The sequence below is a fragment of the Peromyscus californicus genome, unplaced genomic scaffold (genome assembly GCF_007827085.1).
Source record: "Peromyscus californicus insignis strain IS unplaced genomic scaffold, ASM782708v3 Scaffold_11__1_contigs__length_118956290, whole genome shotgun sequence".
Taxonomy (NCBI): Eukaryota; Metazoa; Chordata; class Mammalia; order Rodentia; family Cricetidae; genus Peromyscus; species Peromyscus californicus.
In genome coordinates this window covers 71884050-71905993 of record NW_026294402.1, presented here as the reverse complement: position 1 = coordinate 71905993, position 21944 = coordinate 71884050, and the positions used below count along the sequence as shown (strand labels likewise).

The following is a 21944-nucleotide window of genomic DNA, read 5'->3' as shown; positions in this document are numbered from 1 at the left end:
GGTGGGTGGCCTATGAACATGGGACGTGTTTTAGTCAGGTAGCTGTGCTAGCTGGCTCTCAGGTACTGGGACAGAGGATAGCTCTGTTCCCTGACCCCTTCTCCAACTCCACAAATGAGTTCTATATGGTGGCAAGTGTCTATAGAAAAAATATGAACAAGTTCAGCCATACCATCCCAATTTCATGCAATAATTTTTTTGTCATGTTCATATTTAAGCTGATAAACAGAGGCTAAATTTTAAACCCCTCCTTTTATTTTTACAGATGCCATACTATACAAAGAAAACAACTGAGCAAAAATTTCTATGTGTGGTTTAATTTGTGTTTCTCAAGAGAAGTATGTTGATTTTTTTGTACATCATTTCAGATAAAGTGGAAAATCTGAGAAAATGTAAACTTTACATTTAATCACTCTGTGTGTGTGTGTGTGTGTGTGTGTGTGTGTGTGTGTGTGTGTGTGTGTGTTTGTGTGTGTAAGCATGCCACAGTGTGCATGTGGAGGTCAGAGGACAATGATTGGTTCTTTTCTCCCACCTTGTGGGACCCAGAGATTGAGCTCAGCTCGGCAGCAAGCATTGTTTTTACCTATTAAGCTTGAGAATGTGAATTTTAGAGGACTCATCCTTCGAAAGCAATGGGGAGCTTACGCATTCATTTTAAATACCTTTGTTGTAGATACTCTCACAAATGAAGTATAGAAAACAACCCACTGTGAAACAAAGAAGTAAAAATAACAAAATTGGAAATAAAACTCAAAGTTTTCTTTTTAGGAATATTTTTCATGATTATGGATATACTATACATTTATCATAAAGTGACAATTCCTATTTCTACAGTTTAGGGACAAATCTAAAATCTGGATTATTGTTTTATGTTTGAAAGACAGTTCATATACTTTGATGGAGGTTCCTGTGTTTTTATTTTTATTTATTTATTTCCTTTGAGATAGGGTCTCATGTAGTTCAGGCTGGCATTGAACTTTCTTTGTATCCAAAAGTGACCTTGAACTCTAAATCCTCCTGTTTCCCCTGGGATTAGAGGCATGTGTCACTATTCCTGGTGAAAATTTATTTATTTATTGTCAATATTTTCATTATTAATAATAGTCATCATATCATAATCATCCTTATTATTATTATATTTTGAGTGATAATTATAATTGAACCTAGAGCCATATATATATACCAGGCAATTGCTTTACCAGCTCCCTATTTGGGCAAATTTTGATGTTGTTTTTCTACAAAATCTAGGCTTTCTGCAGTGACAATAGTGTAAAATGTGAAGGTGTATATGAGTGGGCCACCTTCACATTAGTGCTTTTAGATACATTTCTGATTGTCTTTAAGGTAATGCACTAAGGATGGGATTTTTGGTTCCTTGATATATGCATATGGAGACATATGTTGCCTCTAACACATACATATACTGCTGTACTAAAAAATAATATAGCTCAGTCTACCACGAGTGTGGTACAATACCTGTCTCCGTGTGCTCTTGCTGGAACTGAAATGACTATACACAACAATTTATGGAGAGCATACTGTATGTGGAAAAGAAAGCCACATACTTTCTTTGTCACTGACTATTCTTTTTTTTTTTTTTTTTTTTTTTTTTTTTTTTTTTTGTTTTTTTTTTTGTTTTTTTTTTTGTTTTTCGAGACAGGGTTTCTCTGTGTAGCTTTGCGCCTTTCCTGGAACTCACTTGGTAGTCCAGGCTGGCCTCGAACTCACAGAGATCCGCCTGCCTCTGCCTCCCGAGTGCTGGGATTAAAGGCGTGCGCCACCACCGCCCGGCTTGTCACTGACTATTCTTAAGCACTTTTACTATTCTTGTTTTACAGTGAGCAAACTTGGGCTGAGGGAAGTTAGTCTATTGGAATAGCTGGGAAGTGTAGGCACAATCCAGTATTAAATCTCTACTGATTGCCTAGCAACTTGGTTTAAGTACCCCCTCACACTCTGTCCAGCATTTAAATTCAGAACCTTAATTTAGATAAAGGTCTTTATCTACATTTTTTTTTCTGTCTGTCTCTAAGTCTCCTCCTGTGCTATCTAGTTCCTTCTTCTCTTAGACACTGTTGTGGAATATTTGCCGATTTCATTCAGAGGAATTTAAAATTGTGTATTGTGCCTATTGTTTTGCATGGACTTACACTCTTCCAATCCACTGGATGCTGACATTGCTACTGAGCAGCAAACGCTCTTTATATAGTCAGGATAATGACCTTGTCACATGTGTCATCCCTCTCAGTATAATGGTGACAAATATAGCTAGAGTTTTCCTGCCTGGCCCACAGTCAGAACAAATCTCTCTCACCTGCCAGTCCCACAGCTGCTCAAACCCGACCAAGTAAACACAGAGACTTATATTGGTTACAAACTGTATGGCCATGGCAGGCTTCTTGTTAACTGTTCTTACAGCTTAAATTAATCCATTTCCATTAATCTATGCCTTGCCACATGGCTCGTGGCTTACCGGCATCTTCACATGCTGTTTGTCATCGTGGCGGCTGGCAGTGTCTCTCTGACTCAGCCTTCCACTTCCCAGCTTTATTCTCCTCCTTGTCCCGCCTACACTTCCTGCCTAGCCAATGGCCAATCAGCGTTTTATTTATTGACTAATTAGCAACACATTTGCCATACAGAACATCCCACAGCAGACAAATGATACAGAAATAAGTATTTACACCAGTGTACATGTACCCAAATAGGAGAATGGTTGAATCAATTTAGTTCTTTCCTGATGAATATTTAAAAAAATGAAATATTATTGCCTGCATTTCAAACCATACAAGTTTTTTTCAAATTCACTTATGCCAACCGACTCTCTGTCAATGTTGCTATAAAATAAGGTTAAATTAGGTGTTTATGTGAACAACCAAAGCATCCAGTTCAGACAGTAATACTGAACTGAGAACTTATCAATTTTAGGTAATATAAAACACTGCTTCTAGTTGCCAAATAACATGGGATAGAGAATTTTATCACATTGTGTGTGGGTGTGCTTATGAAAACTTTTTTTTTCTTTTATTGAAATAGATGTTTTTCATTCAATATAGTCTGTTTATAGTTTCACTTCCCCTCACTTTTCCCAGTTCCTCTCCACGTCCCCTCCCATCCGGATCCACATTCTTTCTGTCTCATTAGAAAACAAACAAGCATAAGGAATAATAATAAAATAAAATAAGATAAATAAAAAACAAGTTGGAATATGACAAAACTATAAAACAAGAAAAAGACTCAAAGAAAAAGCACAAGAAGTGTATATAGATGCAGACACACACGTTTGCACACACAGGAATCCCACAAAAACACAAAACTGGAAGCCATAATAAGGACCTGTAAGGTAGAAGAAAGAAAGGAAGGAAAAAAGAAAGAAAGAAAGAAAGGAAGGAAAGAAGGAGGGAAGGAAGGAATGATAGAAAGAAAGAAAGACCAAATTTCCTTAACATAATGAGACAAAGAACCTCAAAAGATGCTGCTGAGTTCATTTTCTGTTAGCCATTTACTGCTGGGCATGGGGCCTACCCTTAAAGAGTGGTTTGTCCTGGTCCCAGGGGAATCCTTGCCCTGGAGGAGATGGGAATGGGGGGGTGGGCTGGAGGGAGGGCGAGGGAGGCAGGAGGAGGGAGGACAGGGGAATCCGTGGCTGATATGTAAAATTAAATTAAATTACAAAATTTTAAAAAAAGAAAAAAAAGAGTGGTTTGTTTCCCCAGTGAGAGTCCCTTGGAGAAAAAAAAAATTTCATTTGCAATGGCTATCATTGGAGATAGCTTCCTGGTTAGGGATGGATATGTATGTCTACTTCTCCTTTCAACTCTAGGATTCCATCTGATGCAGACCCATGCAGGCCCTGTGCATGCTGCCTCAGTTCCTCTAAGTTCCTATGTGTGCCATTCCCATTGTTTCTAGAAGACCTTGATTCTTGGTGTCTTCAATCCCCTCTGGCTCTTTCTCTCTTTTTGCGTCCTCTCTCTCTCTCAGAGTTCCCTGATCCCCAAGGGGAGGGATTTAAAGGAAATATCCCTTTTAGGGCAGAAAATGTTCCAAGGGCTCTCAACTTCTGCATATTGTCTGGCTGTGGGTCTCTGTATCTGTTCCCATCTGCTGCAGGAGGAAGCCTCTCTGTTGATGGCTGAGCAAGGCACTGATCTATGAGGATGGTAGAAGGTTATGAGGAGTCATTTCATTGCTACATTCCTTTAACAGAACAGTAATGTTTGGTTTTCCCCTAGGTCCGTGGCCTATCCATCCTCAGGTTCTTGGTCATCTAAGCAGTGTTGGGCATGGGTTCCATCCCATGGAATGGGCCTTAAGTCAAATCAGATATTGGTTGGTTTTTCCTACAAGCTTGGTGCTACTATTGCACCAGCACCCTGGTGTATCAGTCATCATCATAGATCTAGAGTTTGTGTTTACGTTTCTCCTTTGGCAGTGTTCATAGCACCTTCTAGTACCATGGTTAGCAGTCTGTAGTGGTGAAGGCTCTCTGTAGGCACCAGGTATGTGTTCAATGAGTTGTGTAGGTGTTGTCTCTAGGAACAGGGCCTTACTGAGTGTTTGGGGGGGAGCCACCAATAGCTTTGGCCACAGCCTGGTTTATTTGGGGGTTTCAATGGGATCTCTTTTTGTTTTTATTTTGAGACTGGGTTTTACTATGTTTCTCTGACTGGCCTGGACTCACTGTATAGACTAGATTAGACTCAGATGCAGAGAGATCCACCTACCTCTGCTTCTACTTCTGAAGTGTTGGGTCCTGCTACACTTTGATTCTTTTTAATAGAAAATATCATAACCCTGAAGACAAGACTTAAAATTAGGCCACTGGGTAAGATTTAAAGAACAATTTTGAGTTAGATTTGGAATATATGGAAACCCTCATAAAAGGAGCTAAATGTTAACATTTGTGAATGGTAGAAGATATTGGTGAAATTATTAAGGCCACTCCACGTAGTTAAAAGGAGATTTATTTAATGGCGTAACTTACAAATTAAGGAATAGGTAGGTCGCGGAGTCTGGGGAAGGTGTATCACAGTCCAGCGGTGTTCTCTGGAGCTCTTTTCGGTCCACCTCTCCAGTCCAGGGTCCCGCAACAGAGAGAGCGCCCGCCGATCCAGATCTCGGGTCCCCCGGCGCCTCCCTTGGCCCCGCCTTGTAGGCGTGACAGTTGCCGAAGTCTCAATGGGGGTTGGAACTTCCAGATCAAAGCTGGAATGGCTAACCACTACATCTCCCCCTTTTTGTCTAAATAAGAAAGTTCTAACCTAATACAAGACTATATACAAAGGAATGGTTATCAAATATTGTCCAGGAATAATGAGGGATAATGACCTAGATAAGATGGAAGTACAACCAATGCAAACAATATCAAGCAAGAAACACATACTAAAGTCCAGAGAAGTATAGAGCATAGGTAAATGGCATGTTACAAAGATCATTCCAAAAGGTGTCCTATCCTAAAGAACCTGAATCTAATACTTAATATGTTCTATCTACTAAGTTGTAACTATAACTGGTAGTCTTCAATCCCATCAAAGACCTGAGAAGGAATATAATGGTACCTGAGAAATGGTAGATGGATGCAAGCAACTTTCGGGAATCTTGCGAGAGTAGACGGAGACAGCTGGCAGCCTAGACAGTCACCTAATGTTTCTCAGCATTGTTGGTGTATTCAAATTGGCTACAGGCCTAAAGTATCTGACAGACCATTTTCAGAAGCAGGAATTCTGAAAGACCATCTTACCCTGTCTTGGCAGAGTACAGTGGTCGCTTTCCTTGTGTCCCACTTGTCCAGAAAGGATAGCATTGCATTATTACTGTCAGCCGTCGAGGCAAGGGCAGTTCTTTGCCCAGTAGGCCATTTTGTGTCAAGAAGACAAACTTCCAAATGGAAATGTCTTAGAAGCCCAACATTCTCTCGGGATCAAATTGGTGCAGCCAGGAGCAATTATGTCTCACATCAACAGAATTCTAAGTTATTTAAATGCCATATTCTCTAGGTTTATGAAGTGTTTGAAGATTACCTGTCCATCTGACCTATGTATCTGTAAATCTGGATAACCTAACTAACGTAACTATAGAGATGACAAGCATAGGTGACTATAAATCTATAAGTCTTATCTACCGAAATAACCTAAGGAGAAGCTACGCCCAAATTCCCAAATATACCAAGCTGACTTTGGAGATATGTAAAGGTTAAAACCTTCCTTTTTAAGAAAAGAAAAGGGGAGGTGCTGTGGGATGGTCTGTATGTCAAATGTGTTGCTGATTGGTCAATGAATAAATCAGTGATTGGCAGTGGCCAGGCAGGAAGTATAGGCGGGACTAACAGAGAGGAAAATTGAGAGAACAGGAAGCTGGGGGGGGGGGAGACATTGCCAGTCGCCATCAGGACAAGGAAGATGTAAAGTACCGGTAAGCCACAAGCCACGTGGCAAGGTATAGATTAATAGAAATGGATTAATTTAAGCTGTAAGAACAGTTAGCAAGAAGCCTGCCACGGCCATACAGTTTGTAACCAATATAAGTCTCTGTGTTTACTTGGTTGGGTCTGAACGGTTGTGGGACTGGCGGGTGGCAGAGATTTGTCCTGACTGTGGGCCAGGCAGGAAAACTCTAGCTACAAGAAATGGTTCCACTAAAGGAAACAAATAATGAATGAGGGTCACTTTCTGCTTCTAGTATGGCATATGTATTACTAGCACTGGCACATTTGGGAACAATTTAAAAACTTTCTACAACTTCTTAAGCCATGTATTTTCTCCAAACCCTTGCCTTATTATTAATTCATCTGTATAAGATTAACAGATTGAAGAAAAATATTCTGTTTTTATAAACAATTGTCATGTTATGACCATATGCCTGGGAGATCACAACTTTTTAGCTATGTGCCCAGTGCATAAAGAATATGTGTGATACTTGGCCTTTCTTTCATGTCCTAAAGATGGTAATCTGCCTTTCTTACTGTTACATTTTCAAGCCCTGATCCAATCATGATTTTTTGTACCTAAAGAGATTTTAAAATTAACTATTCATTCAATACAGAGATATCTCAGATTAGCTAATTGGGCTTACACAATGCTTTTGCCACATGATTTCTAATGCTCATCTTAAAGGAGCTAACCCCAAGAACAACAGAACTTACCCTGCAGCCTAGGCCTCAGCAGTGCTGACTAAAGGACAGAATCATCAGCAGTGACTTGTGTGACCAATGCTGGGCTTCCCCTCACCCAATCCTGGACCATGGGAACGAAGGATCTCTGTCATACAAAGGCCTTGGCCAGCTTCAAAATGATTCATTCATTCATTTTTATGTCTATTGTTGTGCTTGTACATCTGTCTGTGTACCAGGTACATACTGATGCTCACAGAGGCCAGAAGGAGCATTGGGTCTTCTGGGATTGGAGTCACTGACATTTGTGAGCTACCATGAGTGTGCTGGGAATCAAGCCTGGGCCCTCTGAAGAGCAACCAGTGCTCCTAACCATTGAGCCATCTCTCAAACCCCACCTTGGCCAGCTTTAAACTAAGCTTCCCCCAGTGATTCAAATATATGTTAGTCCCCTCACCAGCAGGGTTGGCATGCCAATCAAATCAGCAATTTAATTTTGAACACACAAAAAAATAAAAGCAAAGAGAATTGTTTTAAAAAATTGTCTCAGTGAATGTTTTCAGTTACTAAATTTTGGGTCACATTTTCTGGCCCAATAATGCAAAGTTGTACTGTGGGCTTTAACTTGTGGTACAATGATTCTGAGAGATCTGCATGATGAAATTCATGATTTCATGTGAGATGAAATACTTTGTTTTTCTCTTGACAATCCACACAAAGTTTAGAAGTTGCTTGGTCTGATTGTAATACTTACACAGTATAGTGCGAGAACTTAGGGCATTTGATGCAATGTTTCATTTGTGTTTTATCATACACGCATACAGATGTATACATACTCATATACACATATACTTACTTATACACATAGAATCATATATTCACACACAGACACACAATACATACACATGCCTACATATGCATACACACATGTATGTATACATATACACACATGCACATACCACTCAAATATACATACACACATACACTCATATACACATACATATACAGATATATACACACATAAACTCATACACACTCAAGTACACACATAGACTTACACACACATATATACCCATACACATATACTTACATATATTCATATGCATAAACACATACACATATGCATACATACATACACACATATATACATATTTATACACACACATGAAAAAACACACAAACATGGCCTTGAATGAATCCTCAGATAACCAGTTTAGCTTCCTAAATAATAAATTGAGTGTTCAGCTGCTGACTGAATAATCTTGAAAGAAGATCAGTTTGCTGATTTCTATTATCCACAGAGATATAATAATTTCCAAATAGATGGATATTTATCACTTTACAAGGATCATATCCTCTCTGCCTGAGATTAATAACGTCTGGGTGGAGTTATAGAGAAGAACTTTGTATTCTACTAGAAATAGTCATTTCTGCTTGCTTATAGCAAGCACATCCTGTGAATTAAGCATTAGGTATAAATAGACACATAAAAAGAATACACATATAGGTATTCTTTGATCCCCAGTCCACTCTGTAATTCACTTCTCTCTTTCCAGGATGAAGTGCAAACACCACAGTGCAGAGCAGCATATCATTAACCTTGCCCTCTTAGGTCCTTTGCTGAGGACAACCCCGGAGGATTTTTTTTTCAGCTTGACTTCCAGAACAGGACCAGATTCCCTTCTCAATAACACAGCAGCTAATTATTCACTAGTTCCCAGAAAACACATGCTCTGCAAATTCTTCTCCCAGTTTCATAATGATTTGTGTGTGAGGTACTAGGGATTGGATTTAAGACCTTGTGCTTGCTGGGAAGCACTCTGTCACTGAGCTACACCCCCAAATGTTCTTTTTTCCTGTTCCTCCTCTTTAAGATTTTAATAGGTATTGAGGATTGTCAGGATTCTGTTTCTAATAGCAAGGAACAGTGATTGATTTGCTGTTGTGTGGCAAATGAGCTTTGTGTGCCAGTATTACAAGAATTTCAGAAGCTCTGTTGATGCCCAGGGTTCTTATTCTACAGACAAGAATGCCCCCTTCTCGTGATAAACACAGAAAAGGGAAAAAGTCACTTGCTCACAGGAACCAGTCTCACATTATGGTTTGATTCAAGGTAAATTAAAATCCTTAAGAGGGATTGGCCCACTTTTTTTTCATCAGATAATTTCCCCAAACTCTTATTTCTCAAAATCAAGCTTGGATAAATCTTGGATTGCTAAGAGGTCAAGGCTGGACTTTCAAGGGTGAACTTGAAACCTGGCTTATCTGATGATTAAAAGAAGGTTCACTTACTCTGATACATAACTTGCTGGAGGACCAGAGTGAATTTGTCTTAACAAAAATAGATGTATCCTCAGCAGGCATACTGAAGCCATCACCTAGTCTAGACATCCAGAAGGCCATTTCTACTCCAAGGATTAGCAACAGTGAACCATCAAAATGACTCCCTTGTCATTATTTTTTCTGTCATAAGTCCTGAATCTGTGTAGGTAAAATATACCCTTTTTTAAGATTTCTTCTTGAGAATTCCACCTAGGAGTCCTGTTGTTTACAGGATTTCCATCCCACCTTCCCCTCTTTAACTCTTCCCATGCCCATTCCCCAATCCTTCTTTCTGAAAGCCCTCTTATCTTTTTCTAAAACAAACAGACAATGTGACCCCATATTTAGTATTGAATAGCATTGAATCAGCAGAATGGGAAATTCTTATTAGAAAGCCAAATAGACATAGTCCATTATATTTATCCTCTCTAGATAAAATAAATCACTTTACCCTTAAGTAAGAAGTGTCTGGTGTTGGTGTACTGATTGTAACCCAAAGCTTGTCCTAGATTTACCTGGTAATTTGGGAACTCATCTGTGTTTTATTTTTGCTCAAAAAAGAATTAAACATCTTTAGGAAGTAGTGTTACAACACAGAGTCAGACACCCACTGAAGGTAGCGTCTGCTAAGCGTAAGGTGTTTTTTGCTCTGGGAACTGAGAGAGAGAGAGAGAGAGAGAGAGAGAGAGAGAGAGAGAGAGAGAGAGAGAGAGAGAGAGAGAGAGAGATAGATCAAGGTCCTCAGATGTTTGCACTTCGAAAAAAGCTGGTTAAAGCCTCAGAAAAGACTTCCTGGAGTCTCACAAAACTCCCATTTAGTTCCCTCAAAAGGACTTCTAGACAGTTCAAAAATAAGGACAGTACTGCTGACACATTTTCTACAATGCACGCCTCAAGAAAAAGGGGGGAGAGCAATATATTCCCTTATGTTCAGCAGGGAGGGTGGAGCTTGTATTTTAAATTTCTGTGTGTTTACAGATTTTGTTAGAAAACCATAGAACTGAGATCTTAGAGAATCTGTCAACCAGGCCATACAAAGAAACAGATCTCATGTGTTTTTTAAGACCTTGTGTGAATCTACTACAGAAGAGCCTGACAACGGAGAGATCTTTCCTCCAATACCATCTTAGCAGATGAAAGGTACCCTTTGTTTTGGAGTGAGTTGGTGAGCAAGCAGGAGGCACTGGAATGGGATAGCTGTGATTATGGGATTCCAGAACCTGCAGTGAATTCATGGCTCCTTTTTATTCTGACATCAGACTCATTTTCAAAACAACAAATAAGGCAGTAAGATCAAGCCCAACTATCTGGATCTCAGATCTTCTAGAGATCAGTAAGTTTGAACCCATAATCAATATTGAGTTCCTAGTGTCCTTTCTATAATACCTGGTTTCTCTGCCATGCTATATATTGAGAGAACCTTAATTACTGAAGGCTTTATAGGCTTTGGTCTATGAATAATAAACTATAATACTATGCCTTATGTCTTCACATAAGGTGAATAATTATGAATTTGTGCAAATGACATAATTTTATGAGAGAAGATTATTTTTAGTGTGTGTGCATTTCTTGGAAGTGGTTTTGGGTTCTGGATGTGCAAAGTTTGGTTTTATATTTTCAAGAACAATTACATAGATCATTTTTCCTTTATTTTGCAGGAAAATGTATGCATATTTACATTCAAAGAGAATAAGAGCCTATTTATATAGCACACTCTTTAAAAAACATGCTTTCTGCGGCATTGGCTTCAGGTTTCACAGGCTACAATCACTTATTAACCAAAGTCAGCTGTAGAGAGAAGTAATGGAGTAAGATTCTCTCCAGAATTATGATTTTTCAGTGTATTAAGTTTTTTCTCATATATATTTTTTAAAAATCCAAATAAGTGTGTCAGTTCAGTTGGCAATAAAACATTGGGTCTGACAGCCAGTGTCAGCTTGAAGATAAGGATGTTTTCTTGATTTATTTGATTGTCTGCATCTGTCTGAAGTGTTTACTCTTGCCCCTCTTGTGTTTAGGGTTTTTTTTTTTTTAGCTGTATTGAGATTGGCAAAGGGAAGTAGAAATGTCAGAATGCATCTAAAGTGATGGCTCTACTTGGCATAGCATCATCTATCATTTCTAACCAGTCACCAAATTGTCGTGCCAAACATGACTTGGTTCTCTCAGCAACATCTGAGGGTGATGATGAGCCTGGGGCTGAGCAGTTTGTATTACTTCGACCTCTTTAATCATGTACAGAACTATAGCACCTTGTATCTGGAAAGGAACTGAGGGGCAGAGGGCATATGATATTTTATCTCATGTAAACGCATGTGTACACCTTTCTGATGACAGAACATAAGCCATAGTCAATACCTGCTTTGGTATGACTAAGACAGACTAACTTGTGCCTATACCAACCATGAAGACAAGTAGAAACATTGACTAAACTAAGGTTGAATGTAGAATAGAGTTGCCTTACATGCGCTATTTAATCTTCTTGGACTTCAGTTTCATTTTCTGTAAAATCACATCAAGATATTATGTTATACAGATTAGAATTTATATATATATATATAATATGTGTATATATGCTGTTTAGCTTATAGAAGTCTTAACATTTCTTAAATATGAGCCATATGATAAGTTAAAATTCATTTGTAATATTAACTACTATATGCTGACACCTCGAAGAAAATTTGATTAATAATAATTTTTATTTGCTAGCAACATAAAGGATCTATAATTTAGTTATTTCCTTCCTTCGTTAGAGTTAGAGTTTCAGAGAATCTCTAGAAAAGAGGAACTGGTCTTCTTTATTCGCCATTGGCCATGTTGGATTGCTTCATTCCCAATCATGACTTAACACCTGGAAAGAGAAAGTTTAGTCATTTTCCCCTTTGTCATTTTATCACAGTGTTCTATCAGACTGTTTTAGAAATTAATTTCCTTCCCATCTCATCTCTGATGCTTTCTTTTGTCCACTTGGACTCTCTGCTGTAAATGCCCATCTTCATTAGTCAACTTGATCTTATCTGTTCCAGACGAGTCTCACTGTATCAACTGGGAACACACAGAAGTGAACAAATAAAGACATTATTGTAATCACTCTTCTACTGCACAGTAGCATTATAAAGCCATGAGAATCAACATAGAAAGACAGACAAGAGGGTCTTTGCTCTCTTTGCTTTATCCCACAGTGCATTTTGCAAAAGTCAGAATTTATCTGAATCCCTGCTCACTTTCCCTTCTTGTTTTAGATATTACCTTTTGGGGAATGATGCACTCAATGCCACAGAGACAGTAAGGCATCAGGTCGAGATCCTGAAGGGAGACAGGGTATCGAATTGCATTCCTTAAACAATACCTGCCCTCAAAGCCAGCAAGACTGTTTATAGGACTTGAGCAGATCTTTTGAACTCTCCGGACTAGGACCTGATGCAGAATCTATTTTTTACTTTTGATACTCTATCTACATATCAATGCATAATTTTCAATGTATTTTCTCTAGAAGTCCTCATCTTCATCAGTCTATTTTTTATTTTGCAGTGATGAAGTTGGAGCAGAAGTGAAAACCAGTTTGCTGAAGAGTTTTGGAATGCCGGTGATAACCATTTGCTAGATTTCACTCATGCTTTTTCAGAATGAAGCTCTGTTGATGAGCTCAGTTCAGCAGAAGCACCTGAAAGGTTTGCTGCAGCCACATAGCATCGGTACACTCACAAAACCCAGAGCAGGATGATAGACCTGTAACTTCTAGCATTGCCGTTCAAGCCTATAATGCCTTCTATAAAGTTGACAGCAATACTAATGCACCCCTATATTAAGCAGCTAAATAAAGAAAAATTATACCTGAATACAAAATGACTGGGACTGTTTTGTCAATGGTCGTTTTGTTAATGTATACATTACTAACTGAATCAGGTTTCATTATTGAGAGCATATCTCAGAGGATGCTGATACTTTAGGGTCTGTCAACGAAACTGTAAACAAGAGTACTTTTCATAATGCATGCTGCTTCCTAAACTGTTAGGTTTCTGACATGGTGTATGGACTGTGTCCAAGGGACAGCCTAAGGGTAATGACCAATATTGTGCAGGGATGACTTGAACAGTCATGTCTTTGCTTATGGCTACATGATTCCTATGAAAGCCGTCTCACAGGTGGTGCTCCCACAGAGCAAACCCACACTACAATGGCAGTCTTAAGAGGCCAGCAGTGCCACCGCTGCTGCCAACCCTGTTGAGCATGCTCCACTTGTCTCCCAGTTGTCACCTCAGCAGTTGACCTTGGTTACCTCTAGTGATTTCCTTCTTCTGCCCCTAGGGAAAACCAAGACAACACCCACCAGAGAGTTCTCAGCAGTTCCCAGCAGCAAACTTCAGGTAGCAAAGGAGCCTTTGCAAAATCTTTTTGACTTTGGCATGTAGCTCACATTTCCTGAGAGACAGATCTCCATTACTGCTTCTCCCTCCCACTGCCTCCTCAGCCCAGCCACCCCACTCAAAGGAGGTTGCTATGAGGGAGCAACAGGAATCAGAATGCTCCATTACCAGCCATTGGATGGTACCTGGAAATATAAACTTCTTTTGGTTTCCCCTACTAGTATTAGAAATGCGTATCTTCTCAGTAAAGCTATCTGCTCTTTCATCTCCCCTAAACAACTACACCATCTCCATGAACCACTTAACAGGTCTCAACATTCACTGGGTCTTATTATACACCAGTTACCACAAGTTCTTAAGATGCATTTGAATTAATATTCATAATGAATTATTTTGTGAGGCAGATGATATCTTTACCTATGTTTTATGTTTGCAAAAGTAGGCATATCCAAATGGTTAAATCAAGCTAATAAATGTTAGGAGTAGAAAGACAGGTAATTTGATTCTAGTATATTCACCAATATACTTTCCTTGCTGTTTCATTTATTAATTCATTTACTCATTCATTCAATTTTTGAGTTGGTCATACAATTGGTTATATTTGGCCAAATTCCTTTCTGTAATTATTAATTTGTAACTGTTATTTATAGTATTTTCTATTTTTCCCTTGCAGAAGGCAAATATCCTTATGTGTCTGATGTTTATGTATGTTTGAAGATGTTTTGGTTTTTGGCATAAGTATTTAATAAGTGTAAATTTTATTGATTACATTGTTTCCAATATAGGTGTACCCATTTTTGTTCCTACCAGATATTCAACACCTGTAAAGGCAACTTTTTATATGCAAAGGTTGTTTGAATGTGGTATCCTATTCGTCTAGTTTTCAAAGGCTTGTGTTAGCCATTTTATGTTGCTGTGACAAAATAATGGACATTAACAGCTTAAGAGTAGGAGTGAAATTTATTTTGGCTTGTGGTTTCAACCCTCACTGCTCACCAATTCCATTTGTGAGGCATTTAAAAACAAACAAACAAACAAAACATTTCGTTGTGCAAATCCAATAGGCCTCATTATTTTATTGTGAACATTTTCTTTGGGGGAAATGAAATGTATAGTGTGCTGAACTGTAGTGTTCATTCTAGTTTCTGAAGTAAAGAAGTAAGAGAGAAGTGAGTGTTTAAGTAATGGACTATTTTCAGCTTGGTGTCCTGAGCAAGCAGAAAATTCTGCAGGTAGCAAATGGAACAAATCTCTTTCCTTTAACTGGACTTCTGTGGATTTCTACATTTGAAAGCATCTTCTATTGGAACTTCAATCATTCAGTGAAAGGATAACTACCTTAGAAAGAAAGCTTGTTTGGTTTAGACTAAGCCCAGAGGATTTAGAATTATAATCTAGGAATTAGAAAGTATTTTTCAATTAAAAAATGTTACATTTGGAAGATTTCCTCCATTTTCTATGATATTCTGTAAAATTAACTATTATATTGCCCTGAAGTTTTAGACAATCAATTTGTTTGACTGGAATCAAATTTTCTTTACTGTATATTTAATGAGTATATGTTGATACCTTTTAAATGAAGGTTTTATAACGTGCTTTTAAAAATGTTTTTGCAATTTCTCAGCATCACTTAAGCACCTGAGCCTAGATTTTTTCATTGACTGAAGACTCTAGAGGTAAATTAAAAAAAAATAATACTACACAGGAGTGAAGTATGTGAATATATTTGAAGGGAGAAACTCCACATAAAATGAAAAAAACATGAACAAAATAAAGTCAAAATTTTCTAGGGAGCCACAGATTGCAATTAAAAAACATTAGCAAAATGTCTACTCTAAGAACAAGTAAGAGTAAGCTTGAGTAAGAGACTCAAGCTAGTGGGAGAAAGACACTCTGGAAATGCCAGAGCATGTAGCTAGGGCATGTTGTGGAAGAGTTCATGTATGGTGAATAGGAAAGGAAATGATTCCTTAGGAGGCTTGGGAAGTCTTTCCAAATTTGAACTGAGTTAAATCATTAAAGTAGGAGTCCAGAAGTATTTGCCAATTCTGCTTTTGGGTCTCAGTTGAGAATTTATCTAAATAAATACTATATTAGATAAAAGGAACAAACTGTGGGGAAGTTAAAATGAACATTTTTTTTCTGACATAGTTTATGCAAAATTGTTTATTTGAGCCACTTCACATTAGAGGAAAATGTGGATTTTAAAAACTAGGGGACTGCAGAGAGGACTCTGTGGCTTAAACCCCTGGTGTTGAAGCAGTAGGGTCTTACTGCAGATTCCTAATACCCTGAAAACCCAGCACACTGTTTGCAACCTCAGCACTGGGAGAAGGTGGAGAGCATCGTGGCAGATCCATGGAGCTTGATTTTAGCCAGAGTAGCCAGTTGGTGAGCTCCAGTGTCAGTGAGATCTTGTCTCAAAGGATAAAGTGGAAAACGATTGAACCCATGTTGATCTCAGGCCTCCACGCATACTCTCAAATGTGAAGGCACAACCACACATCTTGACATCATATTTTGGTTTTCTTGGTACGTTCAGTGTGTGTGTGTGTGTGTGTGTGTGTGTGTGTGTACTAATAGACAGCAAATAAGCAAATGAACAATGCACACTATATGTTAGAATATGCTCTGAATTTTCTTAGTCTGGTCCTAGATGATAAACACATTAAATAGTCCAACAGAATTTGGGAGAATATACAAACAAGAAGTCAGGTTTTGTCAGTTATAACATGTTAAAGGTTGATGCTAGGGGTGTGGGTGGGACAAAATAAAAAAAAAAATGTCAGTTTCCCAAGATTTCATCCTCGAGTAAACTAATAACATTTTCTTAAGAGGGAGAAAATTGAAATAACACTTCCTCTGAAGTTTCAATCCAGTTGCCAGCCACAGATGATATCCCATTATTGCCCCAGTCATGCCAACCAGAGAGATTGTCTGCTAGGGTGCAGTACCGTGGCACTTGTCCCTGTATTTCTCACTATGGAGTGATCTTACCAGGGCCTTTCATCTTTCCCTGCCACATGCCCTGTGCAGGTGTATCATTGCTAGTTATTAAGTGGAGATGAAAGCCAGAGTCTGTCTACCAGCTGAGACAGCCTTGAGCCTTTTAGTTCTCAGGTTAATAGTTCAAGTCTCCACTTGTGCAATCAGCAGGAAATCTTAATGGCTACATCTTGACATCGTACTCTGGGTCCCCTAGACAAGGTCTGTGTGCAAGATGAAATAATCATTTGAGAGCTAAGTTCTCCTGGGCTGTCTCGATGTACACTATGACACTCAATCAATTCTCAAATTAACAAAATCTATGGCAAGATGATGTGCTCTTGAACTATGGACATGGCTTGGCCTTTTTGAGCTCTCTTTTGAAAAGTTCCACTTTGGCACTCCATCACCATGGAGAAAGCTTTCCAGAGTAAATTTCAGGGATCCTTCAAGCTTCACTCCATGTCCATGCTTCACTGCCTCATACAGAGCCCTTCTACACCACACTATTATCTGGAGTCAAGTAAGCCCAGAGTGATTTGTTCACCATTTCAGAACATACTTGCTAAGTTATGATAAATAATGTTTAGAAAGTGCTGCCTCTAGTTAAGATTGGTTTACATCTGTACCTATTTGCTAAGAGAAATCTGGTGTTTTCTCTCAGGCGTCCATGAATTCCCAGACTTAGATTTTTCTTAGCTTTCCACAGAACAAAAATCTCAGCGTCCATGGAGCACTCCTCTTATTTTATAACTTGTCCCGATGTCCCTAGAGTGTTCCCTGTGTGGGCACAATCTTTTTTCTTGAACACTTCCCCTTAAAATTCCCTGCAACATGATAGAGAATAGGCTTCACTAGAGATTTGTGGGAATAGCGAGAGTTGAAAAGACAATGTCGTTTAGCTTCGTATCAACTGGTTGTTTCAGCTGGGTTACAGAGTTCCCTGTTCTTAGAGAAGAGCTGGTTGGTGTTTTGGGTTTCCATCTTGGGGACAAGGGACTTTCCTATATCTCACATCTTCTTAGTTCGGCTCCATTTACAAATGGTGTATTAATATTGATACAACTGTTTTAATTTCTCTTTCTCACATCTCCCTACCATTAAGTAGAATGTGGATTTTCCTAAATAAAAAATTGACATCAGCAGTGTGTAAGGTTCTGTTTTGTTTGCATCCAGCTTTGTTGTCGTTAGTTTTCTTACTGATTGCCCTTTTGTTAATATAAATTTGATTTTCAGTGTCGATTTAATTTTCATTTTTCTGTTGGCTACGGAGGTTGAGCTATTTGTTATATTAATTTTCAGGAGAATATGTTTAACTAGAAGTCATAATATTTAGTGAATTAAGTGAGTCATTGAAGAAGAAATAATTTTTTCTCTCATTTGTGGATCCTATATTTTATACAGATACATAAAACAATGCATATGTGTATATATATATGTATATATATGTATATATGACATGAAGATAGATGTGAAACTGTCTGGAAGAGTAAAGGGAGGAAGTAGGAGTGAGGAAAGGAGGGGGAAAGGTCGGGGGGAATGTTCTCCAAATACATTATATACATACGTGAAAATCAATCTCCCCAAGTAAACATGAAAACAAAAAATAGCTTCTTTTCCCAGAAACTCCCCAAAGAGGCGATACTGTACATTGTCAGTTAGCAGAAGATCGGATTGTAAGCAGCAGTTAAAAGCCTGGCTCAGCCTTTCTCCTTTCTCTGTCTTTACAGAATGTGGAAATACCCTGAAAGTTTCAAAGCAGCACTGTGAAAACTAAAACAAAATCGATCTCCAAACCAAATCCACAAACTGATCTCGTCAACTCAGTACTTGCTGATATGGGTATCCTCTCTAAGGTGGCAGTCACTGGTGGATGTTGAATTTCCGTAACAGGAGGCCTTTCTGATTCTTTGACCCACTCAAACCTCTTAAGCTTCCACCTTCTCTTGGTTCCCACCAAGACCTGACTTCCCTTCTTTGCCACATATTCCTTTTTCTTTGCAACTTGACTTTGGACCAAACCTGATGGTTCTCTGGGGGGGGGGGGGGGGCAGATACCTTAGTGTTAAGAACTCGGACCCTGCAGGGGTGCTTCGGAAGCCCTGGTGGTCTCAGGCAGCAGGACCACTCTTTATAGGAAACTCAGGGCAGGACTCTAGATTGGAATCACTTGGAAGAGGGCATTGGTGGCCAGGAATTTATTCAGCAGCCATGGTGAAGGTGACCTGTACCTTCCACTATCTCTTAGAAATAGAATAATGTTAAGGAAAACACAAAAAAGTGTTTATGACTGAAAATATACTTGATTTTTCCAGAAAAATACTCATATATATATAGTTTTTGTTGATTGCCCATGTGAGAGTTAGATATCCTGTAGAGGATTTACATGGAAGAGAATGTATTAGCCTTGCATACAGGCTTTGAATCCTAATGTAATTTGTTACATAAAACACTTTTTCAGGCTTGTTAAAATATCACATGTAGTTTTATTTCCTAAGTAAGAATCTCATCTATACATTTATCCAAGGAAGAAAAGGAAGCTTCCAGCTCACAGAAAGAGTCAGAGTGAAGCTAAGGAAATGTTTCTACCCCGAATGAGCTTCTGCTATGGAAGAGGCTCCAGGGAGAGAATTTCTGGTATTTTCTACAAACAGAACTTCCTCTTGCTATTGTGCCAGTCCAGACATAACCCGGGTGAAGGTTCCTGGCAAACCCATCCCCAGGCATGGGGAAGAGAAGACTAACTAGTCAGTCATCTCAGGCCTTTGGCCTTTGAAGTGTCACAGGCTACCAGAAACTTTACCTGGTTCAGTGACAGAGCCAAGAAACAAGGAGAAAACAAAACAAAACAAAATAAAAATAGACAGGTTGTCAGTTTTTGACTTTTGACCCACCATACTTCCCAGTAGATACAAAGTATGTGTGGGCATGCACACACACACACACACACACACACACACACACACACCACACATTCAGACAAAAATACACATTTGCACCTCACTGTTATTAGACAACTGTAAGCATTATTTTGTTATGTTTGTGGCTCAAGAGTAGTCTGAATCTCCTGCACATACTCTTGAACACCAAGGTGGTGATTCGTGAAGTCCCTAGGTGAACCCAGCACTTCAGGGGATGAGAAAACCCATTCCAGTTACAACAAACGTCTGTCACCAGCTTTCTCATTTGCTGATCATTGTGGTAAGATCTTCCTGGTCTGTTGGCAGACTCCTCTACAATCACTGTCATGAGAGTCATGGTGTCTAGGTTCAGTTTCCGTATCTACAAAGAATTCCAGGCTGTGAAAACCAATGCTTATTATTTAAGAACCTTGTTACCATTCCTTCCCCAAAGTGTTGCAGTTTTGCTTTAGAAAACCAATTCTCATTTGTTTTCCTCAGTCATCATTCTCTCTAGTTGTCTGCCAACCCAGACGCTCAGTGTGCCTCTTACGTCCTGAAAGATGAGGGTGGTAATCTATATGCCAAGGGATCTGAAGCTTGGGGATACCTTCCTTGTCTGAGAGACCCACAGCCAAACATAGGCAGATCTTGGGGAATCCTGTAGAAGAGGGGAGAGGGAGGATTATGGGAGCCAGAGGGGAAAAGAACACCACAAGAAATCCCACAGAATCAACTAACATGGGCTCATAGGGTCTCACAGAGACCGAACCAACGACCAAGGAGCCTGCATGGGTCTGACCTAGGCCCTCTGTATATATGTTATGGTTGTGTAGCTTGGTTTTCTTGTGGGACTCTTAACAGTGGGAAAGCAGGCTGTCTCTGACTCTTTTGCCTGCCTTTAGGACCTTTTTTCTCTTACTGGATTGCCTTGTCCAGCTTTAATACAAGGCAAGGTACCTAGTCTTGTTGCAACTTGATATGCCATGTTTGATTGCTAACCCTGGGAGGGCTGCCCTTTTATGAAGGGAAAGAAGGAGAAGTGGATCTTTCAGGGACGGAAGGTGAGGACAAGGGACTTGTAGGAGAGGAGGGAGGGGAAACTGCAAACAAGAGGTAATATAGGAGAGAAAAAAGTGTCTCTTTAATTTCTAGAAGGAGCCAGGGTTGATAATGTCAACGAAACAGGACCACTTTATTTAGACAGACAGCCATTTAAGCCCCCATCCCATGCAGAGGTTCTTTTCTGTTTAAAATATGCATGAACCAATTGCATAAGAAGTGATACTGGAAGACTCAAGCTTTCCATCTCAAGTCCATGAAGTTGCTGTAGATAGTCTGTCTTAAAGGAAGTCTCCCTGAAATATTAGCACCACCTTTGTCCTACTTATTTTTTCCTGGGTCTTTCAAAATTTTGTCTTCTCTTATTTCACAAAATTAAAAAAAAACCTTAAATGATTTTTTTAAATACACAAGTAGAATATTCACATCATTTATCATTTCCACACTTTTCTCTACACCTGACAACCCCTCCCAAGTTCCCCTCCTCAACTTCTTCTCAGATTCAGGAATTCTTCTTCAATTATTATTGTTGTAAATGACACCCATCCATACATGTTCAAATAAAAAAACTTCTGAGTCTACTTAGTGCTGCTTATATAGACATGTGCTTAGGACTGACCACTTGGGATTGGATAACCTAATAGTGAGCTCATTGCTGGAGAAGACCGATTTTTCCCTCTCTCAGAAGGCACTGACTACCTGTAGCTCTTCAACTAGTAGTGAAGAGCTTATGAGACACCTCCATCTACATTGGCACACCAATTGTTGCCATTCTGTAGTTCTTGTGTAGGTACCCACATTGTTTGGGCAACCATATGATTGCATGGGTGCAGTTTCCCAAGCATGATTAGAAGACCCTCTTTCACATCAGGTAACATGGTCCTCTGGCTCTTACAGTCTTTCTGTCACATTTCCCTTGCTGTTGCCTGATCCTTAAGTGGAGGGGTTGTGTTGTCGACTTATCCATTGGTGCTGGGCATCCTGCAGTCCCTTATTCAGTGCGTGCTGGCCAGTGTGGATCTCTGTAATAGCGTCCATCTGCTACAAACAGAGGCTTCTCTGATGATGGGTGAGAACTACACTCATCTGTGGCTATAAGGCCAAATGTTTAGAACACAGTTAAAATTATACTGACTTCGGAAAATGGCAGAAGTAGATTCTCCTATCCAGTCTGTAATTTCTCCAGCCCTGGGT

General features: G+C 39.2%; 1 protein-coding gene across 24 annotated transcripts in view; it reads left to right on the top strand.

The window, feature by feature from the left end:
* Positions 1-14972, top strand: part of Mlip (muscular LMNA interacting protein) — a 231365-nt gene extending 216393 nt beyond the window's left edge. For all 24 annotated transcript variants that reach the window (XM_052714917.1, XM_052714916.1, XM_052714920.1 and 21 more), the window contains one exon: positions 12968-14972. In XM_052714917.1, the coding sequence (XP_052570877.1) occupies positions 12968-12970 (3 nt within the window). In that variant the 3' untranslated portion in view covers positions 12971-14972. The remainder of the gene's footprint in view (positions 1-12967) is intronic.
* The last annotated feature ends 6972 nt before the right edge of the window (positions 14973-21944 follow it).